Source organism: Pristiophorus japonicus, chromosome 18 (assembly GCF_044704955.1).
Source record: "Pristiophorus japonicus isolate sPriJap1 chromosome 18, sPriJap1.hap1, whole genome shotgun sequence".
Classification (NCBI taxonomy): Eukaryota; Metazoa; Chordata; class Chondrichthyes; family Pristiophoridae; genus Pristiophorus; species Pristiophorus japonicus.
In genome coordinates, this window is record NC_091994.1 from 79,466,051 (window position 1) to 79,493,909 (window position 27,859).

The window sequence follows — 27,859 nt, forward strand, 5'->3', positions numbered from 1 at the left end:
ATGGCAGATGTGTTATAATGTGGATAAATGTGAGGTTATCCACTTTGGTGGTAAAAACGGGAAGGCAGATTATCTGAACGGTGACAGATTAGTGAAAGGGTAGGTGCAACGAGATCTGAGTGTCATGGTACATCAGTCATTGAAAGTTGGCATACAGGTACAGCAGGCAGTGAGGAAGGCAAATGGCATGTTGGCCTTCATAGCGAGAGGATTTGAGTATAGGAGTAAGGAGGTCTTACTACAGTTGTATAGGGCCTTGGTGAGGCCACACCTTGAATATTGTGTACAGTTTTGGTCTCCTAATCTGAGGAAGGACATTCTTGCTATTGAGGGAGTGCAGCGAAGGTTCACCAGATTGATTCCCAGGATGACAGGACTGACATATGAAGACTGGATCGACTAGGCTTATATTCAATGGAATTTAGAAGAATGAGAGGGGATCTCATAAAAACATATATAATTCTGACGGGATTACATAGAAACATAGAAACATAGAAAATAGGTGCAGGAGTAGGCCATTCGGCCTTCTAGCCTGCACCGCCATTCAATGAGTTCATGGCGGAACATTCAACTTCAGTACCCCATTCCTGCTTTCTCGCCATACCCCTTGATCCCCCTAGTAGTAAGGACCTCATCTAACTCCTTTTTGAATATATTTAGTGAATTGGCCTCAACAACTTTCTGTGGTAGAGAATTCCACAGGTTCACCACTCTCTGGGTGAAGAAGTTCCTCCGCATCTCGGTCCTAAATGGCTTACCCCTTACCCTTAGACTGTGACCTCTGGTTCTGGACTTCCCCAACATTGGGAACATTCTTCCTGCATCTAACCTGTCTAACCCCGTCAGAATTTTAAATGTTTCTATGAGGTCCCCTCTCATTCTTCTGAACTCCAGTGAATACAAGCCCAGTTGATCCAGTCTTTCTTGATAGGTCAGTCCCGCCATCCCGGGAATCAGTCTGGTGAACCTTCGCTGCACTCCCTCAATAGCAAGAATGTCCTTCCTCAGGTTAGGAGATTGGGCAAGTTAGATGCAGGAAGAATGTTCCCTATGTTGGAGAAGTCCAGAACCAGGGGTCACAGTCTAAGGATAAGGGGTAAGCTATTTAGGACCGAGATGAGGAGAAACTTCTTCACTCAGAGTTGTGAGCATGTGGAATTCTCTACCACAGAAAGTTGCCGAGGCCAGTTTGTTAGATATATTCAAAAGTGAGTTAGATGTGGCCCTTACTGCTAAAGATATCAAGGGGTATGGAGAGAAAGCAGGAATGAGGTACTGAAATGCATGATCAGCCATGATCATATTGAATGGTGGTGCAAGCTCAAAGGGCCGAATGGCCTACTCCTGCACCTATTTTCTATGTTTTCATGTTTTCTATTACTGATGTTAAACTGATGGGCCTATAGTTATCCGGGTCTGCCTTGTCACATTTTTTTTAAATGGGGACTACATTAGCCTTCTTCCAATCTGTCGGAACCATTCCAGAGTGCGGTGAGCTATTAAAAATACAGGCCAGGGGCTCGCACAGCACATGTCCCATCTCCCTCGGGTGGATATCATCTCGCCCTGCTGCTCTATCTATTTTTAAGTTCTTACTTCTTGCTAAAACAATGGGCTGAAGTTTCCCCAGGAGTTGCTCCTTTTTTTTTTGGAGCAACTTGATTTTTCTGGACTATCTTTTTAGTTGCACTTCTGGCCATTTAATTTGCGCCAGTGTAAGTGAGTGTTGTTTTTTTAGTTCATTTTTTTTTCAAAAGGGGGCGTTCCCAGCCACTTACCCCTGTTTTAGGTGTTTGGCCAGAAAATAGTTGCTCCAAACTAACTTAGGTCCGCGTATGTTGCCACTTCTGTCTGCACAGAAAAAACTTACCTAGAGTTAAGGAATCGGTGCAAGTAACCACATTTAAAGCACCAAACAAAGCACAAAAAGTAATCAGCAATTAATTAACAAATAAAAAATAGAAGGAACCCTGTACCTAAAGCACCAAGACCAAAGTAATAAGCAATCAATAACAAATAAAAAAATAGAAGTCCTACCAAAACACGGCCCGGGAAAGCAGCGGGCTGCCAATGAGGGAGACCATTCGGCCAGGGCTGGCAGGGGGGGTGGTGGGGGTGGGGGGGAGTAGGGGGGATAGGAGGCAGGGAGTGAGGTGGAAGTACTCTCTTGATCAAATGGTAAAAATCCTCTGGAAGGTCTGGAGCCAGCCCCTTGGACTTCAGTATCCTGAGGATCTTGTTCGCCCGAGATACGGTAGTCATTCCCTCCGCTCAGGCACATCTGTTCCTGCTGTCGGGGCCGCTTACTGGGCTGCCTGCGCGACGCAGTTACTCCTGTCCTCACTCACAGAAGGCCTGGCTTCACGTTTGGGGCACTGATCTTGGAGGGCTTTGGTGATGACCACTTGCTAATGACAATGGTCCACAAACCCCTTTAGAGTCCTGTAAAAGTTTGGCACGTCTAGACTGATGTCCGGCATGGCATAAAACACCCGCATGAATCCCCGGTTCATCTGGTCGAGAGTTGCAAACCCAGACCCCCAGAAACTCTTCAGGAGTTTTACAATCAGGTCAGAGTTGACACAGCCTGCAGAGCACACTCTGGTCGCTGATGAGGGAGCCCATTCGGCCAGGGCTAGGGGTGGTATGCTTTGGGACCCCTCCCACACAGCCTGCAGTGCACATTTGCAGAAACGGCCTGCCAGGAGCTACTGCACATGCGCGCAGACTCTAGTGCGCATGTGCAGAGGTCCCGGCACGTTTTTTAGCACCGGGACCTGGCTCCGCCCTCAATCGATTGGGCCACGCTGCGCCACGACCGATGAGAGGCTGGGGAGTGGCCAGAATAGGGACGGTTTTTTCGGCGCGTTTGGAGGCGGACAAAAACGGCGCACCTTGGGCGAGGGCGCCAGAAAAACAGGTTAGGGAAGCTCTAGCCCAATGTGCTTATCTATGTTAATGTTACTAGTAGTAAAACTAGTATTATTAAATTCTAATATTTGAGCATCATCTTCAAGCGTGAATACTGATGCAAAATACTCATTTAATATTTCCGCCATACTCAGTGAGTCAATTATAACCTGTCCTTGAACACCCTTCAGTGGCCCAATGCAGTATTTGATAGTTCTTTGACTCTTCACATCTGGAGGTTTGCAAAGTGCTGTCCTAAATGTTGTTAATATCCATTAGTATCAGAATCTTGAAATGTATGCAAATTAATAGGAACATGGGATCACAAAATGTTACAGCATAGGAGGAGGTCATGCCACTCATCGGGCCAGTGCTGGCTGTCTGCAATAGCCAATCACTCCTGTGGTCTTTTCTATTACCCTTTTAAATGTTTCTTTTTCAAATATTTATCCATTTCCCTTTCAATCCATTTTCATTATCCCATGGCTCTATTTCAAAGAGCATGGAAGTTCTCTCTGGTCAGCGAGCACAGGGGTGATGGGTGAAGGGCAATGTTTTGGATGAGCTGAAGTTCATGGAGACTAGAAGATGGGAGGCCAGCCAGGAGAGAAATCCAAGAGACAAATTCAGCTGAAGCTGGGATTTGTACAGGTCACACCCTGATGTAAGCGGCTTATGTTCTACACACTACAGCTTTGATTCATTTTTAAATTATATTAACACACATGAGAAAACAAAACAATTTTGAAAATCCTGCACAATCCTACTGTATGCACTGGCAGAAAGCATAATAGTGCATTTATTCATATAGTCAGATATCCTAATTCCCAAGTTAGATATTTAAAAGACCCCAGATAGTCAGGTTCTAGATGTGTATCACAAGGTTGATTCCTGAGATGAAGGGGTTGTCTTATTTAGAAAGGTTGAGCAGGTTGGACCTATACTCATTGGAGTTTAGAACAATGAGAGGGGATCTTATTAAAACATATAAGATTCTGAAGGGGCTGGACAGGGTAGATGCAGAGAGAATGTTTCCCCTTGTAGGGGAATCTAAAACTACGGGACATGATTTAAAACGGAAAGGAGGAGGAATAACTCCTCTCAGAGGGTCGTGAATCTTTAGAATTCTCTTCCGCAGAGAGCTGTGGAGGCTGGGTCATTGAATATATTTAAGGTGGAGATGGACAGATTTTTGAATGATAAGGGAGTCAAGGGTTATGGAGAGCGGGCAGGGAAGTGGAGTTGAGGCCAAATCCGATCAGTCATGATCGTATTGAATGGCAGAGCAAGCTCGAGGGGCCAAAAGGCCTACTCCTGCTCCTTTTTCTTATGTATTTCAATGAAGTTGTTAAACAAAGTTCAGAAACATAACCTTCAAAATCACATTCAGAGGTAAGTTACTACAGTCCTGGTTTCTCCAGTTATTAGAATCATAGAATAGAATAATAGAATGGTTACAGCACAGAAGTACTTCAGCTAGTCCCACTCCCCCACCCATTTCCAATAGACCTGCAAATGTTTTTCCTTCGGGTACTTATCCAATTCTATTTGAAAGCCATGGTTGAGTCTGGCTCCATCACCCTTTCAGGTGCTGCATTCCAGATCCCAACCACTCACTACGCATAAAGATTTTCCTCATGTCGCCTTTGGTTCTTCTGCCAATCATCTTAAATCGGTGTCCTCTGATTCTTGACCCTTCTGCCAATCGGAATAGTTTCTCGCTATCTACTCTGTCTAGACCCCTCATGATTTTGAATACTTCTATCAAATCTCCTCTCAACCTTCTCTGCTCTAAGGAGAACAACCCTAGCTTCTCCAGTCTATCCATGTAACTGAAGTCCCTCATCCCTGGAACCGTTCTTGTAAATCTTTTCTGTGCCCTCTCTAAGACCTTCACATCCTTCCTAAAGTGCCGTGCCCAGTATTGGGCACAATCATCCACTTGAGGCCGGACCAGTGTTTTATAGAGGTTCATCATAACTTCCTTGCATTTGTACTTTATGCCTCCATTTATAAAGCCCAGGATCCCGTACGCTTTTTTAACCGCTTTCTCAACCTGCCCTGTCACCTTCAATCATTTATGCACATATACTCCCAGGTCTCTCTGTTCATGCACCCAGTTTAGAATTGTACCCTTTATATTGCCTCTCATCGTTCTTCTTGCCAAAATGTATCACTTTGCGCTTTTCTGCATTAAATTTAAACTGCCACGTGTTCACCCATTTCACCAGCCTGTCTATGTCCTCTTGAAGTCTATCACTATACTTTCAAGTTTTTGAAATTGTGCCCTGTACACCCAAGTCATTAATATATATTAAGAAAAGCAGTGGTCCTAGTACCGACCCCTGGGGAACACCACTGTATACCTTCCTCCAGTCTGAAAAACAATCGTTCACCACTATTCTCTGTTTCCTGTCACTTAGCCAATTTTGTATCCATGCTGCCACTGTCCCTTTTATTCCATGAGCTTCAACTTTTCTGGCAAGCCTATTATTGAGACCTTATCAAATGCCTTTTGGAAGTCCATGTAGACCACATCAACCACATTGTCCCCATCAACCTTCTCTGTTACTTCATCAAAAAACTCAATCAAATTAGTTAAACACGATTTGCCTTTTACAAATCCGTGCTGGCTTTCCTTAATTAATTCATACTTGTCCAATTGACTTAATTTTGTCCCAGATTATCGTTTCTAAAAGCTTCCCCACTACCAAGGTTAATCTGACTGGCCTGTAATTGCTTGGTTTATCCTTACACCGTAACATTTGCAATTCTCCAGTCTTCTGGCACCACCATCTAAGGAGGATTGGAAGATCCCAGGAATCTAAAGCCCTCCCTCCTGCACCATCTCTCCAGCCACGCATTCATCTACACTGTCCTCCTATTTCTATACTTCCATCTTGTGACACCGGGAGTAATCCGGAGATTACTGCCTTTGAGGTCCTGCTTTTTAATCTCTTCCCTTGCTCCCTAAAATCTACTTGCAGGACCTCATCCCTGTTTCTACCTATGTCGTTGATACTGATATGGACATAAGAACATAAGAACATAAGAATTAGGAACAGGAGTAGGCCACCTAGCCCCTCGAGCCTGCTCCGCCATTCAATAAGATTATGGCTGATCTGGCCGTGGACTCAGCTCCACTTACCCACCCGCTCCCCGTAACCCTTAATTCCCTTATTGCCCCCGAGTCCCTAAACTCAGAGTCCGTCGAGGGGGGCTAACCAAGGAGCTCCATGCTGGCGTTGCGGAGGGAATCACAGGGCTCACCAGTGCTGCTTTAAAGACTGTGTGTGTAAAGGCTGCAGCACAAAGGGCCATCTCCAGCGAATGTGTAAAAGAAATATGACTCATTGTGTTGATGAAGAGTCTGCAGATGGCCATGAATCCAGCGTGGATTATGAAGCGATAGTCAGAGAGGCAGCTCAGCCACACGATGAGGTATATGGCATGTTCTCTGTTGAGGATGGAAGTCGAGATAAATGGTGTTCCAGTCTTCATGGAAGTGGACACGGGGGCGAGCCAATCAGTAATGAATCAAGAAGCCTTTGAGAAGCTATGGGACAATCAAACTGAACGACACGAGTTTGTCCTGGTTCAGGCAAAGCTGCGCACCTACACCAATGAACTTATCCCAATCGATGGTCGTGCAGATGTAAAGGTACTCCATGATGGTGCGGTGCACGTTACCCCTGTGGATTGTTGCAGGTGATAAACCAACGCTACTCAGGAGAAGGTGGATGGAGAAGATCCATTGGAGCTGGGAAGATTTCACCCCTACAGCGATCGACGTCCCCTGCACTCAGAGGCAAAGCAAGCCCTCACCTGAGGTTGGATCCGGCACCACAGAGCAGACCAGCATAGCACCCGAAGCAGAGACCGCTCAGCACGACTGCATGGAGATGATCCAGCTGAGATAACCCGAAAGCACCTTCCAGGCTCCAGTGGCAGGACTCTGGAGGAAGAAAATCGAATCCAAAGGCCTCTTCCCAGCTTCGGTGTCAGAACCCGGGGAGAAGAGGATTATCACAGTCGACATCGTGGATGGAGGAAAGATGTCGCCCAAACCACGAGGTGAAGAAAAAAATGGCAGCGCCCAGACCACAAGGTGCAGCATTGATGGAGCAACACGTGGCACCAAACAGAGAAGAGGATTGGGGTAAAGATAGCAAGGCTCTCTTAAAGGAGGTCTGCAACCCATCACATTTAAAGGGACAGTTCCACATTCTCAATCAATGTAATAGCAACTGTGAGTTAGATATAACATGTGTAATTGATGATCAGAGTTGTGTACATGCAATAAACAAAGAAAAGTTGCGCGATCATGATTGGAGCTATAGGTTATTTACAATGAGTAACGAAATGTTGTGCGATGTAGGATTTCAACTGCATTCAGTCAATGCAGCAGGCAGAAACCCATTGGGAGCACACAGGTCCAGCGAGCTACCCAATGCAGTAAGCCTGTGTCCCTGGGACCAGAGTTATGCACCATGGAGTGTGACCACAAGCAGCCAATACATACAAGCTGCAGAGCAAGCGATCTCAGGAGGGCAACGGCACCGGTATCGATACCTTGCCCCCGATCGGCTCCACCTCTCAGGCACCAACCACCACAAGCCTGAAAGAGTAAACTGCGCTAAGGCACAGCCCCCAGACCCTATCGCCACAAGGCCATACCCAGGAACGAAGGGTCATCCGCAATGGTTCTCCCAAATGGGACCGGGACCAACCAGCATCCCAAACCAAATAACGCCCAGGCAAGCGAGTCAGCAGTTCCCTGTGCACTGCTAGATGACTGCTCCTCAGGGAGCAGCAACAACCCGGGCGCAAGGAGAGGACAGGGAGGTCACAGGCATCTGTCATCCTGCCCGGCCCTAGGAGCAACGGCAAAAGCCCTGAGAGCAGGCAACTTGAGCCAACCGGGTTCCCACTGCCAGCACTGGGCACCGCGCCATCACCAGACCATCTGGACACCATCCAGCAGTTCTGGCACTAGTTTGTCCTCACACACCAGTGCTGACCCCAGCTCTGACTCCAAGTATATATCAAGTATGTACCTCACCAGTCTAAGGTACTTGCCAATTCGTGCTGCTGCAAATACAAATCTTTCTTTTTGGACTTGAATGTAGATGAATGTAATGAACCCCTGTCACAATCTGCAGGTGGGGGGAGAGAATGGAGTGGCCATGGACGCACAAACAGAAACCACCAGCACCACTACTGCCAACGAAACACCACCCACTCACCCAAGTTGGAAACGGCCCTCCAAGGGTCAACCAGATAGAGCTAAGCCCAGAGCACAGTCAATGCAGGAAGGCAATTTGCACTAAGGTCTTGGGGGAGAGTGATGTCGTGTATCCTACATGTTTACTGCTGGTACCATTACATATGATGTACCACCAGAGGGCACTGCAATGGGAAACTTGTAAGTTACCTGTACAGGTGTGTGCCTGGCCTAGTATAAAAGGCAGGCCACTGTGTGTGATACTCACTCTGGAGTTACCAATAAAGGACTAAGGTCACTACAGTTCAAGTACAACACATTGCCTCGTAGAGTCATTATCAGAGCATCTAAAGACATAACAAAGGCTTAAATATAACCTTTAAGATGAACATACAAATTACAGCACAATTTTTCTTCAAATTTTACTTGCTCAAAGTTGAACCGAGCCTTGCCAGAGTTCATGTTTGCTATTTCTAATGAAATCCTTGATGATAGCAAAGAGACATTATAATTATCAATATATAATTAAAAAGCCCTGCTCTCACCTCATTCAATTTTAATACAGCACTCTCATTCTCAAAAAACAAAGGACAGAAGTTCAAATTAGAAAATTAGCAGCAAGTCAGATGGAATTTCTTTCAACCCAAAGGTAGTGCAGTAATGAGATAAATTGAGCAGAGAAGACTGTTGCACAAAATTGAGCATTTTACAGACTTTCTGCTGAATATTGCTAACCTTGTCAGGCAGGCCTTCTACTAAAGATTGCTTAAACCTTGTTTAGACAGTGTGTCATTGATGTGTACCAAGTAATGAGACACAGTCTCCATTCTTATCACATGTCTATAGGATGATGGCATGGGAGACCACTGGGAACAGGTACTGCTTGTTTCTGCCTTCTTGTGGAATGTGCAGGAGTAAGCATAGCCTGAGACAGAGAGAATGATTGATGTGCGGGCCCAAATGGGAGGGGCTCAAAGGCCAGCAGAACTAATGTGTGATTGTGGCTACATAAGTTAGGACATAAAGTTTACATGTTAGGATGTTCTCGGTGTATGACTGGACCACTCAAATGTTACCACAAGGCCCTTAGAGAGTGATCGCGTCAGAACCATGTCAGTGTAAAGCTTTGCCAGGTTGTATCTCAATGTCTTATTTACTATGTTATAATTGTACTCTTTTGTTAATAAAACTTTTATACTTTGGAACAAAACACCCTCTAGTCTCTTTGCGCAAGGGACCAAACTTTAGGTTTGAGACACAATTAGATGGGTTTCTGGCGATGGAAGGGATTGAAGGACATGGTACAAAGACAGGTAAATGGGTTTAATCTAATCTATGAAAATTTGTTTGGATCGAAAGACCTTTTCCTGTTTCGGAAAATAGAAAATAATGTTCTATTTAATATAGGACTGACTGCAAAAGACAAAGTAAAGTGTTGAGTAATTGCAGTTCCCTTCTGATCTCCCTGCCTGCAAGTGAAAAGCAGAAGGAGCACAAGTACACAATAGGAGACTTAGTATGATTGTGCAATTATGGATCACTGTACTATTCATACCACATTCCAAGAACATAGTGGGGACAGATGTTGCCACACACATTCATCAGCATATATGCAAATCAGAGACATGTGTTTGGGCTTCTTTGGTTCTTGTCTTTGGCAGTCTCAAGACTCCGGTCTTCTAAAGACAAGGTCCAATTGCTATGGACACAGGCCCATATTGTCACAGAGTCACCAGGGTCTAGATTTTCAATGAATAGTCCAGCTATGAAATTTGAATTAAAGGACAAATAAGCTACAGGAACTAAAAGGCAATGCAATGAAACCAGTGATGCACGCACATGGAAGTCATTTTATCTCCCTGCGCATCTAAATTCAATACTTTCCAAACTTCGAGAAATGTGGTTATTTATGAATAATTGAGCAATGATCAATTAGTGTTTTCGTTTTTTTGGATCGTTTCCACTGCTCATAATTTATAGTGAAAGCGTATGTGTGTTCTTTATCGAAGACTTCATGATTTTACTATAAGTAGCAAACAGCAGAGATCTTTCCTCTCAATGGTCATCGTTAACACAATGGCCGGAATTTGATGTCTGACACTCTGGGAGCGTGGCGAACTGGTAGAGCGCAGGAAACCCAGATGTCCTGGACGTGTGATGTCACGGACAGGCTCTCTGCTCAGAAGTCAACCTGATTGACAGGCTGGCTTCCAGTCGGGCGGGGAACGCTGGACAACAGGCCGCAATCTCTGGTAAGGAGCGATCCCTGACCCCTGGGGCGCGAGGGGGGGGGGGCGGGGGCTGAGAGTGGGGGAGCTTGGTAGTAGCATTCCTGCTCCTCCTGGTCCTCATAACAGGTTAAATCCAAGGCTTCCAGCTGCATTATCATATTTAAAGTGCCAACCCACCTCTTGGGAGCGGCTTGGTTGTTCGCCGCCCTCCCACCTCCGTTAAACCTGGAAGTGGTCAGGTTGGAGGTGGATTGGTGTCAGATTTCACATTATCACTTTTAGCTCCCACCTGACCCTAACCCACCCGTTTTTTGGGGTTAAAATTCTCCCCAATGTGTTTTAAATAAATTGAAAAATCAGGACAACAAATTTGAATGCGAGTTTGCATTAACTCTTAGACTGCTGGAAATGTTCCGATCCCCTTGAACACAAGAAATAGGAGGAGTAGGCCCATTTGGTCCCTCGAGCCTGCTCTGCCATTCAATGACATCATGGTTGATCTGATCTTGGCCTCAACTCCACTTCCCTGCCCGCCTCCCATAACCCTCGATTCCCTTATCATTCAAAAATCTGTCTATCTCCACCTTAAATATATTCAATGACCAAGCCTCCATAGCTCTCTGGGGTAGAAAATTCCAAAGCTTGACGACCCTCAGAGAAGAAATTCCTCCTCATTTCCATTTTAAATTGGCGGTCCCTTATTCTGAAATCATGTCCCCTAGTTCTAGATTCCCCCATGAGGGGGAACATCTTCTCTGCATCTACCCTCTCAAGCCCCCTCAGAATCTTATACCTTTCAATTGATTGTTTATTTTCTTTTAAAATGTTTTATAAACAAGTTCTCAGCTCACAAATCTATAGCAGAAACAACATTAATATTACACTGATAAAGCTAATCACAAGTCAGGGGTAGATTTACTACTGTAACATCACCCCCTATAGAAACAAGTATTATTTTAATCAACACATTTAGATCCCTGGTGAGCAGTGCATCCCTTTTTTTTGCTTTTTAAATTGTAGCTAAGTTCAAAATATTGGGTTAAAATCTTCCCACTAAAGGCCTTTTCTCAGCCAAAAAACTGGAACAATAGATGCAACCAGGTCAATAACATTTTTGCATCAATAGCGGAGACTTACATTTGAAGAGATACTGTACATTGTTGGTGGTTCGGAGAATGTACTAACTTGTTAGCAGTGCAGCAAATACTCACACGCACATACGCAATACACAATAGTATGACAAACCATTTATTGGTTTCAGGAGGGTGATAAGCTGTAACCCACGTGTGACAATGGCACATGTGAATAATGCAACAATACATTCCAAAGTGATTTGCAAAAAACTGCACAAAAACATTTTGGCCCTTTTAAATTCTGCAGAAGCTGCCACTGAGCATTCAGCAAAGCCACTAAATGTTTCAGGAATATCAGAGAAAACTATTAAAGCACCCATATCAAAATGAGCAACACTCAAAGGAGGCAACGGCCATCTGGAGCGACATTCTGAAATTGCTTGACCAGAATTACTCTTTCTGAGCAATAAAGTATAATTATTTTACATTGACATGACTTCAAATCTGTTCTTTAATGTTCTGCTCGCACTTTGGATCATTAGAATATGATAATATTCTTCCGGCTGTTAAGTGATTTAATTACTGTTAATGAGTGGATTCCACATTCAGGTAATTGGTCTCCAAGTAGTGACAGGAGCCATGAGCATGAAAGCAGCCTACTAAAAGAAAGTTTTATTTGACTACTTCAATCTGAAACTTGACAATTTGTTGAGGGCATCAACTCCCCTTATTTTCTCCTCAATTCCACTCTTCCTGGATCAGGCAGCTTCTGCTTCTAGCTCTCTAATAATAAATACCTCTCCAAGCCAGCCATTGGTAGGGGTGAGCAGCCCAGGGTATATAATTTGGTTGAATATTTGTTCCTGGGTGATAAATGTCTGACTTTCGACTGCAACCCAGATCAGTAAAGTGATGTGTCGGATTGAACCTGGGCATCACCCCTAAAACCCGGTAGCATTTAAAGCATTGGTTTTTTCAGAGTTGAATGCATTCAGCCAACATAGAATCATACAGCACAAAAGGATGCCATTCATCCATTTGTGCCTGTGCCGGGTCTTCAAACCAGCTAGCCAATTTGTCCCACTCCCCTGTCTTTTCTCTGTAGCCCTGCAAATATTTCCCATTCAAGTATTTATCCAATTTCTTTTTGGAAGTTATTATTGAATCTGATTCCACCACCATTTCAGGCTTAACAACTCGCTGTGTAAAAAAAAATCTCATCTCCCCCGGTTCTTTTGCAAGCTGCAAGCTGACGATGATTTTAAAAGATATGCACCATGAACCAGCTGAATATACTCAACAGATTACCGTATGCAGACCATTTCTGTTCTTGTGGAGATGGTCACAGAAAACAAAGCAGCTCCTGGTTTGAGAATCTCATTCAGACTGCTCACGCGATGGCCGGTGTGTGATGGTACAATGGTGAGGTGGGGAATTATCTTTTGAGGCTGAAGCTGCAGCATGATAGGCCAGAGGGGGAAAAAAGAGCTTACATTTGTAGATTATCATGTGCCTTATAAAACATCCAAAAACACTTCACTTGAGGGATTACTTTGAAATGCAGTCGTTGTTGCTATGTTGTCAAGTGTAGCAGATATTTTATGTAATCCAAGATCCCAGGAAAAAGCAGTGAGATGCATGAACATGAATCTATTTTTGGTGGTGTTTGTTCAGGGAAGAATGTTGTCTAAGACACTGGGAGAACTCTCCACAATTCTTGGAATAGATAATGGCCTGGAATTTGCGGTCAGTGGCAATGCAAAGGTGTTCACCACTTGTCCCGAAGAAAGCTGCCCACAGATTTCCAAGAGCGGTCTCAGTGCAGTGTAGTGGGAATCCCTAATGCGATGATGTCAACAAGCTGTCTAAGCAGCTGATCGCATTGCTGAATTCTCACAGTCGGGGAACCAGGAAATGAGAAGCTCCTTTTTTCCAGACTTTTAAAAATTGTTATAGAGCAAAGCAAAGATTGCGGCTCTCACAAAGGGATGTGGTAGAACCTGAAATATCAACAACAAACTTAAAAAATATATATATTTTTTTAATGTTTCTTAAAAATTTTAATATTTAATCATAATGGAGAAATTTAACATTCCACAAAATTAAAATTAGTTTTTCCGGGACGCAACCTTTGTTTTGCAGTCAATACGCTGTTATGACCGCTATTACACCTAATCTAACAAGGCTTAACATTTAATGGGCCTGAATTTGCGCTCCCCACGGGGTGCATACAAGGTGTGCATGCGCCCGGGGGGGTCCCCGCAAGTTCCAGGTTTTTGTATGCGAAGTGCATGCACCTAAACCTGGAACTTGCGATCTGTCAAGTGACAGATCCACCGCATCCAAAATTAAAGGGCCTTTGTGGCCAGAGTTGGCCAACCCATGTCCTTCAAACTCTTACAACTGATAACGAAATTGCCCCTTTCCTTAAGGCCTGTTACCGCCGGAAATCTGTGGCAATGCTGCAGAGTGGAATGACCGCTGCTTTTTCGTGTAATGGCTGCCATTTTGAAAATTGTTCTCCTGCGGTATCCCGGCGGTGTCCCACTCCCCCACTTCTGCCCCGCTGCTGCCGATCCATCCTAAGTGCGTCATCAGAGTGCACATCGCCGACGATTCCCCCCGAACGATAAATTCCACCGAGGAAATGTTGCTGCTGCTGCTCGGTGCCACTGACAGCTTTCTCTGCCGGTGCACTGTTTGTAAAATGGTGGTGTGGCTGCAATTAAAGGGGAGGGTGCACTGCCATGCCCAAGATCTTATTTTCTTTTGTCGGCCGGCTGCCAGGTCGGGCCGACAATTATGGTTCCGGGTTCGGCCGGACTGCCAACAGGCAGCCTGGCACCCCCTCTTGGGTGCCACGCTGCTGACCTGGCTGAAACCCTCGCTGGTGGCCCAGTGGACATAACTAAAATAAACGCAGTTTTCGCAGCGGCCTTCCCCTTTAAGTGAGGGGAGAGACGTGGTCACACATCAGCGAGATGACGTCATCAGCGCTCCGCCCGCCTCCCCACTTCCATCCCTCTAGTGTGCGAACTTTCGCTCTCCGCCACACTTCCGCCCCCATTATGACCGACTTCTGGGCCGCTGGAAAAAAAAGCCAAAGAGCGGAATTTCACTCAAGAGCCACTGCATACATTGCGGCGGTGAAAACAGCTGAAACAGGGTAGGTGCACCACATTTCCGGCAGTGGCCAATTTCAATCCCTTAAAGTACAGAAAAATACATTTTAAAAAATAAGTTCAATAATTAAAATCCTGTTAAATAAGGTAAGTTTATTTTTAGACTTTTTAAAATATGTAACTTTATTTTTCAAGAACTTAAATTTTTGTTTTAAATAATTAATTAATTAAATCCCATTTTTATTAATTCGAATGATGATTTAAAAAAAAATTATTTTCAGTGTTTGTGTTTTTGAGGGTATTCCCATTCATACTCATAGCTGGCCCACGTATGAAATCCATCCACTCCTGGGATACATGGGCCTCTACGAAGGCCTTTGCGCCGAGGCCTAGGACTGCAAGCCTCCAAACCTGCGGGACCACCAGGTGCTTTGGTAGAAATGTTTGCGGTCAGAGGAATCTACCCGCGGGAAGCCTCCGACCGCAAATTCTGGTGCAATATGTTATTTAACAGCGATATTACCGCGGAAAAGCCGAAGTATTCGTCAGTTTCACTGATTTCCCTGATTACGTTGATTGCCGGCTGTCGAAACAGTGACTGACTGGCAGCAACTTCAGGATTTCTGCATTTAGATGCGCATGCACTACATCTTGAAATTGCGGTCGGTTGCTGTTATTTCGCCGTCATTACCCACTGCAAGTTTTGGCCCAATATAGAAAAAAGGTTTTATGCTTCTCAAAATCTTACAAATCAACATGCTATTTGATTTATCCTTTGCACACACTGAATCACTACTCATGAATTTTACATGCGGCATAGATAAAATGTCAATGAATCTACTGACTGTTCATTTTGCTATCTCTGGTTCTCTCGTACATGACCGTATGTTCTTGTACAACAAAAACTTCAACTGACGAGTGCAGGAATTACTTGTGATGAAACTGGTGACATTAAAATGCTGCTCGACATGCTGCCCGAGGTTCCTTTATTTCATAGAAGCCTAGAAATGACTATTGGCGGTAACAGTTGATGTACATTTAACACGCTCAGGTGACGTTTTTATGTCTGTGATTCTAATGAAGGCACTAACCCTTTTATTTTAAACGGGTTTATGCCTTTCCTGAAATAGTGATTAGATTATCATCCAAGCATGTTAAACATTTGTTCACTATTGTTACCAACACTACTTCCTGTAGCCTCTTAGCATCCTCCTCACAGCTCACACTGCCACCCAGCTTAGTGTCATCTGCAAACTTGGAGATTCAATTACTTCGTCTAAATCATTAATGTATATTGTAAATAGCTGGGGTCCCAGCACTGAACCTTGCAGTACCCCACTAGTCACTGCCTGCCATTCTGAAAAGGACCCGTTTATTCCGACTCTTTGCTTCCTGTCTGCCAACCAGTTCTCTATTCACGTCAATACATTACCCCCAATCCCATGTGCCTTAATTTTGCACACTAATCTCTTGTGTCGGTGATTGGAGAGTGAGCAGATGCAGCAGGAGCAGCGAGAGACTGTGGAGGGATGTGACCGGGGCCCAGGAGAGGCGTTAATTCGGGAGTGCTGCACTTTTGAATGAGACAGGGCTACGATTTCTCAGGTGGACGTAAAAGATCTCACGGCGCTACTTGAAGGTGTTCTCTTGGTGTCCTGGCCAATATTTATCCCTCAACAAACATCAGTAAAATCGATTATCTGACCATTTATTTCAATGCTATTTGCAACAGTGACTACACTATTACGGTTGTGAAAAGCACTATATATATATATATATATATATATATACACACACAAGCTCTTTCTTTCTTACCTTACATATCCATTGAGTTATCTACATTACTGAAAGTCTCGTCTCTGTGATGTGTTGTAGTGCCCCTTTGACCAATGAGACTTTGGACCAGAGATAATTGTCCTTTCAATCAGTCATTCAATCATGGCTCACTAAGCACCACTGACCAGGGATCAGCTCTCGATCCAACTCACCTTGAGCAATGCCATGGGAGAGCTGCTAGGAATATCTCACCCAGTCCAGCAAAAAAAAAAATAGCTATATGCAATAATTAAAAGCCCTAAAACTTTGGCAATTTTCTGGCCAGTTCCCGTCTGAAATTAAAAACAACAAGTGCTGCAAATGCACATCAGGCTGATCAGCACCCAAGGCAGGTTCACAGCTCTGGGGGCGGGGGCGGGGGCGGGGTTGACCCTTCATCAGAATTGGAAAATCCATCTTACTCTTCAAGATGTTGATTAGCGTCTAGTGTATTCCCAACATTGTTTTTATCTCTGATTTCCAGCATTCACACTGTTTCTTTTGAACTAATTGAAAAAGAAAAGCAAATGAAATATTACAAATGACACCAAGTGAATTTTATTAATGTTGCTGACGCCATGGTTTTCGAGCCAGGGCTGTAAATTGAATAGATATTTAGCACAGCCCTGAAGTGATTTATAAATACATATTTAAAAAGACAACACCATTATGAAAGTTATGAAAGCTGCTGGAAAAAAAAATGTTTTGCTGTGGTAAACTGGTACAACTGAGATGACCCTCTCGATTTCATCTACAGGAGACAGCAAATAAAGGATATCTACTGTCCCTCGATCTTCTGGGCATTCTGTGACTGAGCTTTTAGCTGAGGATTTTCTAGGTGAATTTTAGGCCCGGAAGGATAATGACTGTACATTTACTGCTCTATACTGAGAGAAACTCACATATCACAGCTCCAGAATACAAGTCTATGACGGTGTTAGCTTCAGCCAGTTCGCATTCATTCAAGTTAGCCATGCTTACACCAGACTGTTACTTAGTTCAGAGCATTTAGCAGAAGTATTTATCTGTGAGTAAATTATTACGATTTATACAACTTATCTTTTAACAACTTGCATTTATCTAGCGCCTTTAATGTAGGAAAACGTCCTAGGGCGTTCAGACAAAAATTGACACAGCCAAAGAAGGAGATACAAGGACAGGTGACTAAAAGCTTGGTCCAATGTAATTTTTAAGAGAGAGACTTAAAGGAGGAGAGAGATGTGGGAATTCCAGAGCCTAGGGCCAACATTGCTGAAGGCACTACAGCCAATGTGGGGCGAAGGGATGGAGGAATGTACAAGTCCAGAGTTGGAGTTCTTGGAGATAGTGGATATTTGAAGGGAGATTGGGAGGGACGAGGCCATGAAGGATGAGAAATTTAAAATTAAGGTGCAGGTGATCCAGGTGCCAATGCAGGTTAACAGGGGAGATGGGTGAATGGGACTTGGTGCGGGTTAGGTTGGAACAAAAGCATGGATGAGGGTTTCAGCAGCAGATAAGCTGAGGCAGGGACAGAGGCGGGCGATGAAAGTAGGCGATCATTGCGATGGGAGGATATGGGGTGGAAGATCAATTCAAGGTCAAGTAGGACGCCGAGCTTGTGAACAGTCTGGTTCAACCTCAGACAGTGGTCAGGGAAGGGGATGGAATTGATGGCTAGGGAATGGAATTCATGGTGGGGGCCGAAGACAATGGATTTGGTCTTCCCAATGTTTAATTGAAGGAAATTGCGGCTGACCCAGGATTGGATGTCGGACAAGCGGTCTGGCAACACAGAGGCTGTGGAGGGGGCCAAAGAAATGGTGATGAGGTAGAACTGGATTTTGTCAATATATATGTGGAATCTGGCGTCATGCTTAATTCCACCATTGGAGGCATTAAAGATAAGCCTGCCCTCATCTTTACCCGACAATTGTACTTGCACAATTTGACAAGACAGCCTAGAACAATAGCAGCTGTAGGAAGTGGAAACGTTTATGGAGATGCAGGGGCTGAAATTTTTTCTTTTTAAAAGGGCCATGACCACCTCACGGGTCGATAAGGAATCACCGTTTGGTCGGCGCTGAGGGGCCACCATTTTGTATATTGCCCTCCTTTAGTTTTGGAGCGGAGTATGGGACCATCCTCCCATTTTCCCACCACATCATGCACATGCCAACCCCATACCGATTGGCGGCCACCCCCTTTCAGAAATTGCCCCGCGGGAAATTGCCCCATGTGGAATTGCCCTGCGGTAGCAGCGCCGCCGCCAGTTGGTGCCATTGACAGCTTTTTCTGTCGGTACCCTTTTTGTGGCTGGCGGCGCGGCCACCCTTAAAGGAGAGGTCGCACTGCCGGCGACTCCATTTTATTTTTTTATTGTTGGCTGACTGCCAGGTCGGGTTGGGTTGCCAACAGGCAGCCTGGCACCCCCTTTTGGGTGCCAGGCCGCTGGCCCGGCCAAACCCCTCCCTGGTGGCCCAGTGTTTGCCACCAAAGTGGCTGCAGAATTCACAGCAGCCCACTCCTTTAACTGAAAGGGAGGGACGGTATGACACATCATTCCAACCCGCCCCCACTTGTGGCAGCCACTCTGACCCGACCACACATCCTCCCCTCTTCCGACACCCACACCGCTCCGACCGGAAACAGAAACCAAAGAGTTGAAAATCGCCGGAATGTCCGCCCCAATGGAGCACTTAAAAAACGGTAGTTGAGGCCCATTTCGGGTGGAGGGCAATTTCTGCCCCGCAGTATGGGGGTTGCTGTTCTGAAGGTGGAAGTTGAAGCACCTGGTTGGGTGTTAAGTAATATTACACCCGTAAACCATTGCTGTACCATTGCCATCGTTTACGGCCAACACGGATTGTCAAAGAAAATGTTCCAAGTATCGCACTTCTACCAGCACACAGTTCCACCTTATTGCATAAAGAAAATAAGTAGCCAAACTTGTGTGTTAGCTTTGCTCAGTTGTTAAAAATCTCAGCTTTAAGTTGGGAGTGTTTTCAAGGCCATCCCTCGAGCACAAAATCTACACGAAGGGAACTCTGCAGCATGAAAGTGATTGTCCCTTTGATTACGTTACACTGAGGCTCCTTTCTCCTGCTTAGGTGGATGTTAAATATTTAATGGCACTATTTGAAGAACAGCGAGGAGTTTTCTCACTTTCCTGGTCAAAATTCCTCCTTCAAACCAGGAAAGTAATTCCTCATTTATCCCATTGCTGATTGTAAGATCCAGTTGTGTGCAAAATGGCTATTTAACAGTGCACTTGAAAGTAATTCATTGTATGTGAAGCACTTTGAGTCATTTCTAACAGATGGGATAAGTCACCTGGGCTACTATAAATTACTTCCGGATTAAATTTAACAATAAATTTAACTGACGACATTTTGTAAAAACACTGGTTCTCATACTGACTTTGATTTTAGTGGATAAAGAGAAAAGACTTCATGGTTGAAGTATTACAAGTATTATATCAGGATAAGATTATGCAAAGAAACCCTTTACAGAAAGTAAGCCTACATTCTGTAGGACGCTTCAGGAAGTATCCCGCAACGGCTCCGGGCCAAAAGGACCCTGCACCGGCTCGCACCTACCCCGGGCCGATAGGACCCTGCACCTGCCAACTCTTCCGAGTCCCGTTGACTCTTCGAGGTTCGACGACTCTTCGAGGCCCGCCGGCCACAATGAAGACGCTGGGGTGGAGTGTTCCAGCAGTACTGTGAAACATTCTGCCCAGGGCCGGCACTCAACCAGCTGAAGGAACTCCGGGGCCGGCATCGAACCGGCCGAAGGGACTCCGGGGCCGGTGCTGAACCGGCCGGCCGAAGGGAATCTAGGGTTGGCGTCGAACCAGCTGAAGGGACTCCGAGACCGGCGCTGAACCGACCGAAGGGACTCAATTTTTAAACTTTTAATCAACTTCTAAACTTCTTAAACAATTCGGGAAACATAGAAACATAGAAACATAGAAAATAGGTGCAGGAGTAGGCCATTCGGCCCTTCTAGCCTGCACCGCCATTCAATGAGTTCATGGCGGAACATTCAACTTCAGTACCCCATTCCTGCTTTCTCGCCATACCCCTTGATCCCCCTAGTAGTAAGGACCTCATCTAACTCCTTTTTGAATATATTTAGTGAATTGGCCTCAACAACTTTCTGTGGTAGAGAATTCCACAGGTTCACCACTCTCTGGGTGAAGAAGTTCCTCCGCATCTCGGTCCTAAATGGCTTACCCCTTATCCTTCGACTGTGACCTCTGGTTCTGGACTTCCCCAACATTGGGAACATTCTTCCTGCATCTAACCTGTCTAACCCCGTCAGAATTTTAAATGTTTCTATGAGGTCCCCTCTCATTCTTCTGAACTCCAGTGAATACAAGCCCAGTTGATCCAGTCTTTCTTGATAGGTCAGTCCCGCCATCCCGGGAATCAGTCTGGTGAACCCTCGCTGCACTCCCTCAATAGCAAGAATGTCCTTCCTCAGGTTAGGAGACCAAAACTGTACACAATACTCCAGGTGTGGCCTCACCAATGCCCTGTACAACTGTAGCAACACCTCCCTGCCCCTGTACTCAAATCCCCTTGCTATGAAGGCCAACATGCCATTTGCTTTCTTAACCGCCTGCTGCACCTGCATGCCAACCTTCAATGACTGATGTACCATGACACCCAGGTCTCTTTGCACCTCCCCTTTTCCTAATCTGTCACCATTCAGATAATAGTCTGTCTCTCTGTTTTTACCACCAAAGTGGATAACCTCACATTTATCCACATTATACTTCATCTGCCATGCATTTGCCCACTCACCTAACCTATCCAAGTCGCTCTGCAGCCTCACAGCATCCTCCTCGCAGCTCACACTGCCACCCAACTTAGTGTCATCCGCAAATTTGGAGATACTACATTTAATTCCCTCATCTAAATCATTAATGTACAGTGTAAACAGCTGGGGCCCCAGCACAGAACCTTGCGGTACCCCACTAGTCACTGCCTGCCATTCTGAAAAGTACCCATTTACTCCTACTCTTTGCTTCCTGTCTGACAACCAGTTCTCAATCCATGTCAGTACACTAACCCCAATCCCATGTGCTCTAACTTTGCACATCAATCTCTTGTGTGGGACCTTGTCGAACGCCTTCTGAAAGTCCAAATATACCACATCAACTGGTTCTCCCTTGTCCACTCTACTGGAAACATCCTCAAAAAATTCCAGAAGATTTGTCAAGCATGATTTCCCTTTCACAAATCCATGCTGACTTGGACCTATCATGTCACCTCTTTCCAAATGCACTGCTATGACATCCTTAATAATTGATTCCATCATTTTACCCACTACCGATGTCAGGCTGACCGGTCTATAATTCCCTGTTTTCTCTCTCCCTCCTTTTTTAAAAAGTGGGGTTACATTGGCTACCCTCCACTCCATAGGAACTGATCCAGAGTCAATGGAATGTTGGAAAATGACTGTCAACGCATCCACTATTTCCAAGGCCACCTCCTTAAGTACTCTGGGATGCAGTCCATCAGGCCCTGGGGATTTATCGGCCTACAATCCCATCAATTTCCCCAACACAATTTCCCGGCTAATAAGGATTTCCCTCAGTTCCTCCTCCTTACTAGACCCCCCGACCCCTTTTATAACCGGAAGGTTGTTCGTGTCCTCCTTCGTGAATACCGAACCAAAGTACTTGTTCAATTGGTCCGCCATTTCTTTGTTCCCCGTTATGACTTCCCCTGATTCTGACTGCAGGGAACCTACGTTTGTCTTTACTAACCTTTTTCTCTTTACATATCTATAGAAACTTTTGCAATCCGTCTTAATGTTCACTGCAAGCTTCTTCTCATACTCCATTTTCCCTGCCCTAATCAAACCCTTTGTCCTCCTCTGCTGAGTTCTAAATTTCTCCCAGTCCCCAGGTTCGCTGCTATTTCTGGCCAATTTGTATGCCACTTCCTTGGCTTTAATACTATCCCTGATTTCCCTTGATAGCCACGGTTGAGCCACCTTCCCTTTTTTATTTTTATGCCAGATAGGAATGTACAATTATTGTAGTTCATCCATGCGGTCTCTAAATGTCTGCCATTGCCCATCCACAGTCAACCCCTTAAGTATCATTCGCCAATCCATCCTAGCCAATTCACGCCTCATACCTTCAAAGTTAGCCTTCTTTAAGTTCTGGACTATGGTCTCTGAATTAACTGTTTCATTCTCCATCCCAATGCAGAATTCCACCATATTATGGTCACTCTTCCCCAAGGGGCCTCGCACAACGAGATTGCTAATTAATCCTCTCTCATTACATAACACCCAGTCTAAGATGGCCTCCCCCCTAGTTGGTTCCTCGACATATTGGTCTAAAAAACCATCCCTTATGCACTCCAGGAAATCCTCCTCCACCGTATTGCTTCCAGTTTGGCTGGCCCAATCTATGTGCATATTAAAGTCACCCATTTTAAACTTTTAAATTTTTAATCAACTTGGAGAACTTTTTTTTTCCATAACTTTTAATCAACTCTTAATCTATTTATTAAACCTTCAATCAACCTGCATAACTTAAAAAAAAAATTTGGAAATGCTTTTAAACTCTTACATTTTTAAAACAACTACCCCAGCGGACAGCTGACCTTCCCAATGTCTGCCCCCCAACCAAACCTCGGGCATTTACCATCAGTGGTGCTACTCGGCGCCGAGCTTGCGGCCAACATCTCGCCGTAGGTAATTAGGCTCATATAGTAGTGTCTGGTCTCCAGTCGTCTTGAACCACCTTGCCACTGGACCAAGATCTTGCTCAGCTAAGCCCGTGTGGTTGCTGGTGTGCAGCGGCCACCCCATGTTAAAAGAACTCACGCATAGGCATCTTCTACTTCGATAATATGAAGTTCGGAACCTGGAACGTCAGGACCCTCATGGACAATTCCAACAGCAACAGGCCGGAACGCCGCACCGCCATAGTTGCCCGGGAACTTAGACGTTTTGACATTGACATCGCCGCCCTAAGCGAGACCCGGTGAGCAGGGGAAGGCTAGCTCAAGGAATATGGTGGAGGGTACACTTTTTTTGGAAAGGAAAACCAGAGAAAGAACGCCGCCTTCGTGGAGTCAGTTCGCCGTCAAAAATGAACTGGTCGACCGCCTCAAAGAGTCCCACTGTGGGGTTAACGAATGCCTCATGACTCCTCGCCTTACCATATCCCGGAACCAATGCGCCAGTCATCAGTGCATGTGCCCCAACACTCGATGCAACGGATGAGGCTAAAGAGGGTTTTTATTCGAACCTCGAGACATCCCTGTCCCGCGTCCCCATGGGCGACAAATCGATCCTCCTAGGTGATTTTAATGCCAGGGTCGGCAAAGACACAGACCTCTGGAGAGGCGTGATTGGCAGAGAATGGGTAGGGAAAGCCAACTCCAGGGTTACCCTACTCCTGACAAAATGTCTAGAACATGAACTCATCACCAACACCCTGTTCCGCCAGAGGGACAAATACAAGGCATCATGGCAACACCCTCGCTCCAAACACTGGCACTGCTCGACTACGTCAACATCCGAGCCAGGAATCGCAAGGATGTGCGCATCATCCGTGCCATGACAGGAGCTGACAACTACTGGACGGACCATCGCCTAATCCGATCCATCATCAATATAAACATAGCCCCAAAGCAAAGGGGACTGCAGAAGCAGCGCCACAAAAAGTTAATGCCGGGGCACTTAAAGACCCAGCTAAGAGAGCCCTATACAGCCAGCACCTCACAGCTAATCTGGCGTGCCTTGATGACCCTGAGATGCTGAATGCCCACAGCGTTTGGTCTCCCTCCTGGTCTCCATAACCTGTGAAGAGACACTTGGTTACTCAACCAGAAAACACCAGGACTGGTTTGATGAAAATTATCAGGAGATCCAAGAACTAATAGATCGTAAGCGCAGAGCATTTCTGAGCCTCAAACAACAACCCAACTCGGGAGCTGCAAAGCAATGTTACAGACGGCTCAAGGCTGAGGTCCAACAAAAAACCCAGGACCTAAAGAACAGGTGGTGGATGGAGAAAGCACAGGAGATACAACAACTGGCTGACAACCACGATATGCGAGGATTCTTCATTACAGTCAAGGCCACCTACGATCCAAACTCCCAAGGCCCCACCCCACTCCTGGCCAAGAACGGGGAAACACTCATCAAGGACACCGAGGCTATCAGGGCCTGCTGATGGAGCAATTTGAAGATCTCCTCAATCGAGACTCTGCCTTTGACTCGAGTGTTCTCGATGCCATCCTGCAGCGTTGACCCTTCACCACCTCAGTGAAACGCCAAACTGCACGAGGTAGGCAAAGCCATAAAACAGCTCAAGAATAACAAGGTTACAGGTGCGGATGGAATTCCTGCTGAGGCGCTAAAGTATGGCGGAGAGGCGCTGTTGGTGCGGATACATGACCTCATCTCTCTCATTTGGAGGGAGGAGAGTATGCTGGGAGTTCTCAGAGATGCAGCCATCGTGACCATCTTTAAAAAGGGGGACAAGTCCGACTGCGGCAACTACAGGGGAATCTCCTTGCTACCAGCCACTGGAAAAGTTGTCACTAGACTTCTCCTCAATCGCCTTCTCCCTGTGACCAAGGAGCTCCTCCCGGAATCACAGTGCGGATTTCATCTCCTACGGGGCACAATGGACATGATCTTTGCAGCACGACAGCTGCAGGAAAAATGTAGGGAGCAGCGCCAGCCCTTATACACAGCCTTTTTTGATCTTACAAAGGCCTTTGACATTATCAACCGTGAGGGCTTATGGAGCGACCTCCTCTGTTTTGGATGCCCCCAAAAGTTTGTCACCATCCTTTGTCTGCTCCACGACGACATACAGGCCGTGATACTTACCAACAGATCCATCACAGACCCAATCCACGTCCGGACCGGGGTCAAACAGGGCTGCTTCATCGCTCCAACCCTCTTCTCAATCTTCCTCGCTGCCATGCTCCACCTCACAATCAACAAGCTCCCCGCTGGAGTGGAACTTAACTACAGAATCAGTGGGAAGCTGTTTAACCTACGCCACCTCCAGGCCAGGTCCAAGATCACCCCAACCTCTGTCATTGAGCTGTAGTATGCGGACGATGCCTGTGTCTGCGCACATTCTGAGGCTGAACTCCAGGAAATAGTCGATGTATTCACCGAGGCATATGAAAGCATGGGCCTTACGCTTAACATCCGTAAGACAAAGATCCTCCACCAGCCTGTCCTCATCACATAGCACTGTGTCCCAGTCAGCAAGATTCATGACGCGATCCTCGACAATGTGGACCACTTCCCATACCGTGAGGGCTTATGGAGCGACCTCCTCTGTTTTGGATGCTCCCAAAAGTTTGTCAACATCCTTTGTCTGCTCAACAAAGGCAGACATTGATGCGGAGATTCAACATCGCTTCCAGTGCGCCAGTGCAGCCTTTGGCCGCCTGAGGAAAAGTGTGTTCGAAGACAAGATCTTCAAACCTACCACCAAGCTCATGGTCTACAGGGCTGTAGTAATACCTGCCCTCCTGTATGGATCAGAGGCATGGACGATGTACAGAAGACACCTCAAGTCACTGGAGATATATCACCAACGATGTCGCCGCAAGATCCTGCAAATCCCCTGGGAGGACAGGTGCACCAACATCAGTGTCCTCGTCCAGGCTAACATCCCCAGCATTGAAGCACTGACCACACTCAATCAACTTCACTGGGCAAGCCACATAGTTTGCATGCAAGACACGAGGCTCCCTAAGCAATTGCTCTATGTGCAGCTCCTTCATGGCAAACGAGCCAAAGGTGGGCAGCGTAAACATTACAAGGACACCCTCAAATCCTCCCTGGTCAAGTGCGACATCATCACTGACACCTGGGAGTCCCTGGGCGAAGAACCCCTCGGTGGAGAAAGTGCATCCGGGAGGGCGTTGAGCTCTTCGAATCTCAATGCTGCGAATGTGAAGAGGTCAAGCGTAGCCAGCAGAAGGAGCGTGCGGCAAATCAGTCCCACCCCCCCTTCCCCCGATGAATGTCTGTCCCACCTGTGACAGGGTCTGTGGCTTTCGCATTGGACTGTTCAACCATCAAAGGACTCACTTTGGGAGTGGAAGCAAGTCTTCCTCTATGCCTATAACGATGATGATGATGCCAAGAGTTCAGAAACAGTCAAAGCTCATGAGAGACTAACATTTGCAATTCATCAGTTTTTGAACCATGTGGAATTTATATTGTTAACCAGCTCCTCCTGAACATACTATTTAAGCAATGCAGTTTTCTTTTCTCCGACGATCTAAAACTTGATTTTTCTCCCCAACCTTTCTGGTCACCATGTTGTTTGGAGCTGGCAGCTTGGAGGTGCCCATGAGCTGTTTCTCCCTGTCCCTCTGCAGAGAAGAGGCTGACCTTCTCTCAACACTTCTAGCAGAAGTTGCTGTGTAATGGGAATGGGAAACCTAGTGATTTTTCCCCCTACTTAACCCTAGGGCCAACTGTATCTTTTCATCTGCCACTCCCTTTGAGAGCTCATTGAAACTGGGCATGGAGAAGGATGCAAAACAGGCAGGATTGCTTTTGTGCCTGCTACACAACACAGAAGTCAGTGGAACTGAATATAGGGCAGGATTTTTGTTTTATGTTCGTTCTTGGCATGTGGGTGTCGCTGGCAAAACTAGCATTTATTGCCCATCGCTAATTGCCCTTCAGAAGGTGGTGGTGAGCCACCTTCTTGACAACTGACTGACTTGCTAGGCCATTTCAGAGGGCAGTTAAGAGTCAACCACATTTCTGTGGGTCTGGAGTCACATATCGGCCAGACCGGGTAAGGACAGCAGATTTCCTTCCCGAAAGGATATAAGTAAACCAGATGGGTTTTTAATGATAATCACTAGCTTTTTATTCCAGACTTATTTAATTAACTGAATTAAAATTTCCCAGCTGCTGTGCTGGGATTTGAACTCATGGCTCCATATCATTAATCCAGGCCTCAGGATGATTAGTCGAGTAACATAACCACAATGCCACCATCCCCAGTTAACGGGTGACCGATACAATACCGCACGTTTTCCAGCCCTGCCCATGTCCAATTTCACCCCCATTAATAGAAGCTGGGACCTTCCTGCTCTAATGGCTGACTCACTGCACACATTTGTTGAATCTTTCATTGAGTAGGATAAGCATTAACATATTTAGGTAGTTGTTAGTGTCTAACACTCATAGAAATGTTGCAACATATACTGATTTCTAAAGGTACGCCCAATGTTACGCCCGTGTTCTTCAGCAATGCCATCCTTCACTTTGATAAATGTATGCAGAAGAAATTAAAGAAACCAGTCCCTACCTGGAGTAGCAGGATAGCTCCAGAGGCGAGATGTACTGACTCCAAATGCAGAGTGCAGCTGGCATAAGGAACAGAACAGCCACCCAGCAGCAAGCAACTATCAAAGACATGAAGAGTCCAAAGTCATGGACAGCTGGGATCTGATGGGAACAAAACAGGATAATTAA

The 27,859-nt window shown here is 45.7% G+C and overlaps 1 protein-coding gene across 1 annotated transcript in view; it reads right to left on the minus strand.

The window, feature by feature from the left end:
- Positions 1-27,859, minus strand: part of disp3 (dispatched RND transporter family member 3) — a 333,206-nt gene that overhangs the window by 186,378 nt on the left and 118,969 nt on the right. Inside the window, exons 6-8 of the mRNA XM_070860919.1 lie at positions 27,693-27,832; positions 25,042-25,046; positions 272-296 (exon numbers count right to left, since the gene is read on the minus strand). Of these exons, the coding sequence (XP_070717020.1) occupies positions 272-296; positions 25,042-25,046; positions 27,693-27,832 (170 nt within the window). The remainder of the gene's footprint in view (positions 1-271; positions 297-25,041; positions 25,047-27,692; positions 27,833-27,859) is intronic.